Genomic DNA, 10,156 nt, shown 5'->3' on the forward strand with positions numbered 1-10,156 from the left:
TTTACATGCATTAGGATTACTATGTCTTCAAACTATTTGTGAAAGCCCAGATTATGATGTCATGGTTTTTGAAACATTTTATTGATTAATTGACAACATTTGAATTAATTGGAGGCACACCCGTGGATGTATTTTAAGGCACACCTCAAACACACTGCTTCCTTTTGTGACAACACTGGAAATCTAAAGAAATCAGCCAAATATCAGGAAGAGAATTCTGGCATTTAATAAATAGAAATAATTTTTGTAATCCTAATTTATCTTAAACAGGAAAAGTTTAGTCTAATTTAATGTCAGACAGTGAGGAACAAAAAAGTGTTTGTATTTTTATACAGTGTATGTAAACCTCTAATTTAAACTGTAGATTTTCACCTCCAAATCAATTTTCTCAAGGCCCATTAACAATAAGGTGTTAATGGTGGTGAAACTGTCTGGGGAGTGATCTTAAGATTGACTAACATCATATAAAGATATATTGATGGCTTTGGAAGGAGACACTGATTCTCTCCTGCAACTATTCAGGCTCTACCAACTACCTCCTCTGGTACCAACAGAAGTCCAGTTCATCTCCACAGCTTCTATTCAGAGAAAACAGAAAGGTTGTCCTTCAAACATGGCAAAGGAGTTCCATGTGCAGTTCTCCTCAGCTGCAGGGACAGACTCTGTTGTGTACTACTCTGCTCTGGAGCCCACAGTGACAGGAAACAAAGAACATTTGAGGCAAAGACAACAGATCCCCCCACTACATCCACTAGAGGGAGACACACTCTGTTACACTTACATGGTTTGTTAAGATTAAGTCTGGATTCTTTGTTCTGATGATTAATGAGAAGAGAAATGAATCAACAGAATGTCTGAAGTGTAAAGTAACCAAAAGTCTTTGATCGAAAACAATGTGCTTCTGTTTACGCTGTGTTCCCCAGTTACTGTACAAATGTAATAAACTGTGATATTGGTGAAAACTACTCTCTTTACCTCAAACAGTGACAGTGATATTTCCCAGTGTAGACTAATGTGATACAATGACTTTGTCTCCAGTATAAATATTTGATTGTTTAATTTAATACCAGAAAAACACAAACATATGTCAGAGATGACGCTTCACAAGTAAAGTGATCTAACTGTTGGGGAACAGAGTTGTTAGTCAAGTCAGATCTGTTGCATTGAGATGTTACTTCCCAGTGAACTAATTTTATGTCTTTTATTTACAAATAATCACCACAGAAATACATACGATTTTAATGAAACAGTTGATGAACAGGACTGCAGCTAATTTTCACTAATGCCAATAGGACATTTTCCAAAATACTTCAGTAAGAGAAAAATAGACGGATGTTTAAGCTCACGTTAAATACAATAAATAAGGTAGCAACATCACCTCCTCTCAAGTATAGCAGAGATTGATAACAAACATCAAATTAAGTATTTAGTCTTCTCTTGTATGTACGACAATTTCAGTTGCATTTCTTTTGCAAATACAATGTGCTGCTGTCACCACATATCCATTTCACAACCTTAAATTGTGCAGTCTGACACAAATGGAAACCAGAATTTAATAGATCCATCTCTCACAGTGTGGCATGCAATAAACTCCCAGCATCATTGTTTCAGCACAGGCTGAAATCTTAAAGATCTAATTTTGCGTTTAATCAAGCTTTGTTTTGACAAACATTTCAGGACTACAGTGTCTCACCTGTGTGAGATCTCATGTGACTTTTCAGTGTTGACCCATATTTAAATTTTTGCCCACAGGTGAGGCAGTGGAATGGTGTCTCTCCTGTGTGAGTTCTCATATGGCGCAACAAATGGCCATGTTTAATGAAAGTTTTGCCACATGTTTCACAAGAATAAGGCTTCTCACCTGTGTGAGTTCTCATGTGGGCAGTCAAATTACCACTTTCACTAAAACTTTTCTCACATATTTCACAAGAATATGGTTTCTCACCTGTGTGAATTCTCATGTGGTGAAACAAATTACCACTTTGACTGAAACTTTTCCCACAAGTTTTACAAGAATACGGCTTCTCACCTGTGTGAGTTCTCATGTGGCGCGACAAATTAGAACTTAGACTGAAACTTTTCCCACAGGTTTCACAAGAATACGGTTTCTCACCTGTGTGAGTTGTCATGTGGACCAACAAAAGACTATGCTGACTGAAATTTTTCCCACATATTTCACAAGAATACGGCTTCTCACCCGTATGAATTCTCATGTGGTGCAACAAATTACCACTTTGACTCAAATTTTTACCACAAGTTTTGCAAGAATATGGTTTCTCACCCGTGTGAGTTCTCATATGGCGTGACAAATTACAACTTAGACTAAAATGTTTTCCACATATTTCACAAGAATATGGCTTCTCACCTGTGTGAATTGTCATGTGGACTTTCAGAGATTTACTATAACCAAAACTTTCCCCACATATTTGACAGACATACGGCTTCTCACCTGTGTGGATTCTGTGATGTTTCTTCAGTTGGTACTTATCTTTAAAAGCTTTTTCACAAAATTCACATTTTACAGACTTTTTCTCTGCCTCAGTATCACATCGATTCGCGATCATGGAAGAATAGTCCAGGTTGTTACTGTGACTGCTGTTTGGCTTCAGCTTTGTATTTTTACTTGATCCTGAGTCTACATGCTTGTTCCCTTCCTGATCACTGCTCTCAGCAACAGGTGAATTGTGAAAGTGAAGCTGGTCACTGTTTGGTTCTGGTTCACTGTGATGACTGTCTTCATAAGTAGAAGTCACCGTATAGGTGTCATTCTCCAGCTTCACTACAAGTAGCTCTTCATCCAGACTGGTGCAGAGTTCTTCCTGTTCATCTTTAATCTGTGGAGGCTCTGGGTTCCCCTGGTCCAGACTGGAGTTTCTCTCCTGGTTATCAAGCTGCCCCTCTTTCTGACAGACATGTTGCTGTAAGAGGTCTGGATGGACAACGGGAAACATGAAAATGTTACCTTTTAGGAACCTCCTCATTCCCAAACAGTTTCTTGTTGTTTTTTCCTCTGGTCACACACTTGGGGCTCAATTTTCACAGCAATATAAAGTCCTGTAGTCACAGAAGTAGCTAGAACAGTAAAAATGTTTTCTGGGCATTATGAAACAGTTATAATGCCATGAATCATAAAAAAGAAAGGCTTTAATTTCTTTGATAATTCATTTTACGAAATTAAAAAAAAAAAATTAAACAAAATCTATATGTACATTTATCAACAAGTGCCCCTAGGTCTAATAACATCTGGGGGAATGAACATGGAGATGGTGACATCTTGTAGGTACTTGGGTGTTCACCTGAAAAACAAACTGGATTAGTCTGATAACATCATTGTACTTTACAAAAAAGAACAGAGCAGACTCTGTCTGCTGAGAAGACTCGGGTCTTTTGAGGTACTGATAGCGCTCCTGAGGTTTTTTTGACCCCATGGTGGTATCAGCTATCCTGACTGGATGGACAGTTGCTTTCCTGACTACGTCAGCAATCAGAAAAAGATGTAACAAGCTGGCAAATACATCGAGTCTATGTATCCTTAAACTACCCTTAAACCCCAACTATACTTATATAAAATCAAAATAGTCCAAAAAATAATTGCAGAACAGTTATTGAAAACCAACCCTTTTATGTGTACAGAACAACAAAATGAAAAAAGAAAAGCTGACAGGGTAAAGTGCTGTCCCTATGGCACCTCTGCCACTGCAAAGCAGTCGTCCTAAGGCAAACACTACTGTCGTCCAAGTTTTAAGTCAGTTTTTCCTGTGCACACACTATCAGCCTACTGTTCACATGTTTACAGTTCAGAAAAGATACATTAATGCTATTTATTACGGTTTCTCTGAAAAACAAACAGAATGTAGTGCTCACATTAGTACTATGTGATTAATATAGATCAGTTAGTTCAATCAGACCATCACAATTCTACATACCTGTTGTGTCTAACGTTCTTCTGGGTTTCCAGATGTTATCCAGCAGTGTGCGTTGATGACAAATCTCTTCCTCGTACTGGTTGAGTGTTTTTTCAAAGACTCTGAATATTTCTTCAGAGAATTCTTCACATTTGGACTTGCACTGAACCAGCATTAAGATATGTGTTTCCTGATTTGGTACATCCTGATGTCTGTCCAGACTGGTGCAGAGTTCCTCTTGCTCCTCTTTAATATGAGGATGTTCTTGGTTTTCTTGATCTCGATTGGTGCAGAGGTCCTCTGGTTCCTCTTTAATTTCTAGAGAATCTGGGTCCTCCTGGTCCAGTCTGGAGTTCCTCTCCTGGGTACCCCAGTGGTGCTCAGGCAGAACCTCCTCTGCAGACACATGTTGCTGTGGGAGGTCTGGAAGGATGAAGGGACACAAGAAAAAGGTTACTTATGACATGATAGAAATCATGCATCCTTCCATCTATTAGGGTCAGAGCACTGAAAGTGCAAGGAACTCTTTGGAATCCTTCTGATTTTTAAAATTATTTTCTGACTAAACAAATGCATTTTCGAGGGCCCAAACATGCTCACAAACTCACCAAAATTTGCACACACATCCAAACTAGCGACCAATTTGATACTTTAGGGGACTTGGGCATGTGAGTGGCAAAATGGCTCCATAGGCCCCCCTAGAAAATTTCAACAGAGCACCGCCAGGAGTACATTTCACCCAGACCTACAAAATTTGGTAAGCATCTGTAGCACTTCAGGACCCACAAAAAAACAATCAAAACATTCAACAGAAGTCTAAGGGTGTGGAAATGGCGGTACCCAGAATTTCAACAATTCGCCATCAAACGGGAAGTGCTGTGTAACTGGCCTGTATGTGCTCCGACCTGCCTGAATCTTAACAGGTTTGATCCCAGTCCCGGCAAGAGCACATTTCCACACCGCCCCAACAGTCATTTGGCGAGGACCCATCCATCACTGCTTGCAGCTTTAATTCCTTTTCTTCTGCTTATCCAAAGTCAAGTTGCGGTTGGATGAGCAGGGCATTCCAGACATCCCTCTCCCTTTGCAACATTTTCCATGAAGTGTGACTATCGTACAATGAGGATGGCATGAAATTGTAAAACCACTGACTACTGCCTAACAAATAATACATTTCAAATTGAAATCACAGTTTAAAAACAACAGAATTAACAAATCAAAAAGGCTGCAATTCAGGATATAGGAGGTGTGGCCACCAAATAATGACAAAAATGTTGTTATCCAGTTTTATTGAGCTTTCACAGATTAAAACTTTAAGGACAATCAGAATCCATCCATCCATTATCTATACACCGCTTAATCCTCACTATCCCAGCTGACTCAGGGTGAAGGCAGGGGACACCCTGGACAGGTCCACCGCAGAGCTACACTTAGAAACAGACAACCAAGCACACTCACATTCACACCTATGGACAATCACCAATTAACCTCAACACGTTTTTGGGCTTGTGGGAGGAAACTAGAAATTTAAAAAAATATGAATTTCACAAATCAAATTACAATATCTGTCAGAAATAAACGATGTCTTATTCTAACCATTCAGCCCATTTATTGCCACAACAGTTTAATGTTTATGATTTGCTAATTACATTGCTTCTAATTACAACCTAAAATAGATTAATTGTTTAGTCCTAGTTTTACCTACCAACAGGGTTCTACAGTGTTGCTCAAAAATCTCTTTAAATTTCATGTTAAATGTCCATATAGGTAATGCTGCAGATGCAACAAATTCAACAGTAGATTTGTTCTGGACAAAACGTTTAAATCTCAGAACTAATTTCAAATTCTAAGCAGAATTCACAGACTGCATGTTGTTTATAATGCATCCATTATTCAAGCACAAAGCAGCCCCGTCCTCTATTCGCAGCTCAGATCTTATTTTTCTGTTTTCACACTGAACTTTTAGTTCATTCATTTTCTCCGGTGTTTTATACAAACTGTGTGTTTTATGTGAAATTTCTGTGTTTTACAAAAGAGATTCATTCATGCTGTTTCTCTCTGAACAATAACTGCAGCTGCACCGTCATTTCTGTCTGTGCAGTTAAAAATAAAGTAACTCAGAGCTCTGATTAGGATCCTATGTGAGTCTTATTCATCAGTTAGTTCATCACAGTTCTACATACCTGTCGTGTGTAACTCGGTCCGTGGTTTCCAGATGTTATCCAGCAGTCTGCGCTGACGATCGATCTCTTCCTCGTACTGGACGATGGTTTTCTCAAACTCTGTGAATATTTCTTCAGCAGCAGCAGTTAGTCGCTCGTTGATCAACTCTCTCAGATTCTGAAGTGAACTCATCGTTACTTCATCTGATGAAATGTTCTCCTGAGACACGACAACACAACCGTGTACACATCGGTAAAGCTGACGACGTTGAAGACTTTTATTGTTTACTTCCGCCTGGTGTCGCAATGTGAAGTTCCGACAGAAACAACAAGTGAACCTTAAGTTTCCGTTTTGTTCTACCTTTTCCATCTCTCTCTTATCACGGAGTTTCTAGTTGGGATATTACCTGTGCGTTTATCAAAACTATATATGAACAGATTCTGAACAATAGCAATTTTCAGGTTCTGCCAACTACCTGTACTGGGACCAACAGAAGTCCAGTTCGTTCAGCGTTTCATCATCATCTTATCACCATTTTACTGCTTTACAGCTGCACAGCTAATTGTTCTTCTTTAATCAATCATCTTTATTTACTCATGTTTTCCTCTACTGTCCTCACACTAAACAGCCCCCAACATATAATGACAATGATACACACACATACTGACAGTTGCACACAGGAGTCTCCCCTAAGGATTATGTTGGTTCACTAAGTCACGTTAGATTTGCCACTTGAACTTTACTTGTACATACTTTTTTCTTTATGTACTTTTGACACTAGTGACAGCATCTATATTTTGTAATTTAATTATTTTTTAGTTAATGAATTTCCAAAGTGCAGCTGTCAAAACACTACTGTTATTTAAAGTAAAACAGCTGTGCAAAAAAACAGAAAAACCATGAAAGTCTTTTCCTCTTCACATTTGTTTTTAAATAAAGAACCTACATACAAACTTCATCTGGCTGACTGATGACTGCCACCTATCATTTGGGTCAGATAGCTGCAGCCCTCCTCCTAGTCTTCCACCCCCAGTTTTTATGAGATGTCATCAGCAGTGCTGCTCCACATCACATCCATCCAGATGTTCAGTTTGGTTCTTCACCCTGTTCCATCACCACCAGACGGCGTTCAAACTCCATCTCAGGTAACTGTCACTGGTTAAATCTTTTCCTTTGGCCATCTTTAGTCTGTGCTTGGACTTGTTGCATCTGATTGTGATTGTTTGTGCCTTCTTGAAGTATTGCATCTCTCTCTGTCATGATTTGTCTCTTTTGATCATTTTGTGGCCATTTTCAATTTGATGGTTTTGAATCTGGTCTTGGTCCATTTTATATCGAGTTGGGGTTGTTTTGTGTCTCTTTTCAGTCCCTTTGCATCTATTTTTAGTCATTCTGGAGATGTTTTGAGTATCATGTTGGTCATTTTGCATAGTGATTGTTCTGCACATCTTTGTGTCATTTTGAGTCTTTTTGTCCACAACGGATCTACTTGTGGTTGTTTTGCATTTAGCGGAAGTCATTGTCCATCTCTTTAGTGTATCAACAGCCACAGCAGCAGTAGTGTCTGGTCCCAGTAACAGCAGTAGCAGAAGGCTGGATGCAGTATGTGCTTGCAGCCACTAGAGGGCAGCAGTATAACACTGATAATCCGGACTGCAGCAGCAGCATCATGCAGACACTTCTTTATAAAGACATTAATAACAGCTCAGGAGATACAAATGCTGTGTAGCTGAAGCAGAATATTCAGATGAGTGAAATATATGAAATATACAAAACATGTCAAATGTAAACAATAGGTATTTCTTTAGTGCACTCTCAGGACCGCACTTCTAGGACCCCTGGCATGCCAAAGGAAGTACATACTTCATTTTGTTGTTGTGCCAAAGTATTTTATTTTAGCTTTACAAAGTTGAGCAACAGAATGGGCAGTGGTATTTTTTGCAGCATCTGGTGTTCAATATGGGGAAGGATCTCCCATGTTGTTATGTGCACCTTCACAACAGAGAGGACAGTTGGTCAAAATGTACCTTTAATTGATCACTGTGCAAACATGAATAAATCTAAATTAGGCCCAATCGTAGAACTGGACCAAGGACATACTAAATGTCTCAACATTACAAAACAATGTCACAATGAAAAGACTATCTATGAAAACACGTACTGTGGACAAAAATGTAGTTTCACTGTTTAACGTATTACAGCAGACATTTGGACTCGTCACAGGTGGAATAACTGATGACAGAGTTCCATAAAGGTTCTCAGTAAACTATGAGAGAAAACCAGCAGCTCTAAGAGGAATCCAGCATTAATGCACCTCTGAATTAAACTGGGGGGCTGCAGGGTGGCGCAGTTGGTAGCACTGTTGCCGTAGAAGGTTGCCGGTTCGCGTCCCGGTGGGGGCACCGGAATCTTTCTGCGTGGAGTTTGCATGTTCTCCCCGTGCAGCGTGGGTTCTCTCCTGGTTCTCTGGCTTCCTCCCACACAGTCCAAAAATATGTTGAGGTTGATTGGTGATTCTAAATTGTCCGTAGGTGTGAATGTGAGTGTGCTTGGTTGTCTGTCTCTAAGTGTGGCCCTGTGATAGACTGGCGACCTGTCCAGGGTGTCCCCTGCCTTCGCCCTAAGTCGGCTGGGATAGGCTCCAGCCCCCCCGCAACCCTCGTGAGGATTAAGCGGTGTATAGATAATGGATGGATGGATGGATGAATTAAACTGGGACCAGTTCAGATACCTGCAATGTTATTATCTTAATTAAAACTGTAAAACAGTGAGTATTGAACAGACATTCAGACTGAAGGTTATTGATGCTTATTGTAGACAGACAGTGATCATTTCAACATGCTTCTATCATCTGATGAAGTATTAATATGCTGTCTATAGTTAATTATCATCATCTCTGAGTTAAGCTGCCAAAATCACATGGTGACTTAGTTAAATAAATCAGCAAATGTGCTAAATGTTGGTTTTAGAGCAGCTTTTATTAGATAAAACCTGACTGTTTGCTGTGTTAAATGAAGAACTGAAACATAGTTTGTTTCTCACGTTAGCAGGTTAATAACAGCTTTGTTGCACACATGAAGACATCAGAAATGTTTGACATTAAATAATAAAACCATTCATGATCAGTACTCACGTTGTGACTGTCATAGAATAGAATAGAATAGAATAGAATAGAATAGAATAGAATAGAATAGAATGCCTTTATTGTCACTATACACATGTACAATGAGATTAAGAGCAGCTCCTTCAGTGCAACATAGAATAAAGAACAAAATAAAGAGCAAAAAATCATCCATCATAGCGAGAAATGCTGTTACTTCTTGTGGAACACCAGGGTCCTGAGAGTGCAGCCTCTGGCTCTGCAGACATTCCCTACTCCCCTCTACGCCAAAAGAGGGACAGAAATTTGTCTTTAAAAACAGAACTTTGAAACATTGTTAAAAACAACAACAACAACAAAACTTACTCATGAAGAAAAACAATGAAAATCATTTCAATGAAAAATTATTTTTTCAATGCCAATCTGTTACTGTCTCTGTTTTAGCTCCACAATCCATCCACTATCTATACACCGCTTATTCCTCACGAGAGTCGCGAGGGGGCTGGAGCCTATCCCAGCCGACTTAGGGCGAAGGCAGGGGACACCCTGCACAGGTCGCCAGTCTATCGCAGGGCTACACTTAGAGACAGACAACCAAGCACACTCACATTCACACCTACGGACAATTTAGAATCACCAATTAACCTCAACATGTTATTGGACTGTGTGGGAGGAAGCCAGAGAACCCAGAGAGAACCCACGCTGTATAGGGAGAACATGTTAACTCCACACAGAATGATCCCGGATGTCCTCACTGGGATGCGAACCGGCGACCTTCTTGCTGCGAGGCAACGGTGCTAACCACATCACCTTGCAGCCCCTGTTTATTTATGCTTTTAAGAAAAATATTGCCAACAGAATATTGCATAAATAAAGTGACCATGTAACTTTCTTGTTGCTGCTGTTGTCCACCTCCAGATGAGCAGGTAGTGAAGCCTGTGGTGAGTGTGTACCCAGCAGCATCCAGAGCCCACCTGGAGGGGAAGAG

General features: G+C 39.8%; 1 protein-coding gene across 1 annotated transcript; it reads right to left on the reverse strand.

The window, feature by feature from the left end:
- Positions 1 to 1,187: 1,187 nt before the first annotated feature.
- Positions 1,188 to 6,326, reverse strand: LOC103352957 (zinc finger protein 79-like). Its single transcript, XM_008275674.1, has 3 exons — positions 6,089 to 6,326; positions 3,927 to 4,328; positions 1,188 to 2,929 (listed from the first exon to the last, which is right to left on the reverse strand). The coding sequence occupies exons 1-3, from the start codon at positions 6,258 to 6,260 to the stop codon at positions 1,680 to 1,682; spliced, it is 1,824 nt and encodes a 607-aa protein (XP_008273896.1). The 5' UTR covers positions 6,261 to 6,326; the 3' UTR covers positions 1,188 to 1,679.
- Between the last annotated feature and the right edge of the window lie 3,830 nt (positions 6,327 to 10,156).

The sequence above is a fragment of the Stegastes partitus genome, unplaced genomic scaffold, assembly GCF_000690725.1.
Source record: "Stegastes partitus isolate 25-593 unplaced genomic scaffold, Stegastes_partitus-1.0.2 Scaffold57, whole genome shotgun sequence".
Classification (NCBI taxonomy): domain Eukaryota; kingdom Metazoa; phylum Chordata; class Actinopteri; family Pomacentridae; genus Stegastes; species Stegastes partitus.

Coding starts and splice junctions, on each gene's coding strand:
- LOC103352957 (XM_008275674.1), bottom strand. CDS start 6,260: ATGAGTTCACTTCAGAATCTGAGAGAGTTGATCAACGAGCGACTAACT. Junction 4,329..6,088: donor GACCGAGTTACACACGACAG/GTATGTAGAACT, acceptor TCATCCTTCCAG/ACCTCCCACAGCAACATGTG. Junction 2,930..3,926: donor AAGAACGTTAGACACAACAG/GTATGTAGAATT, acceptor TTGTCCATCCAG/ACCTCTTACAGCAACATGTC.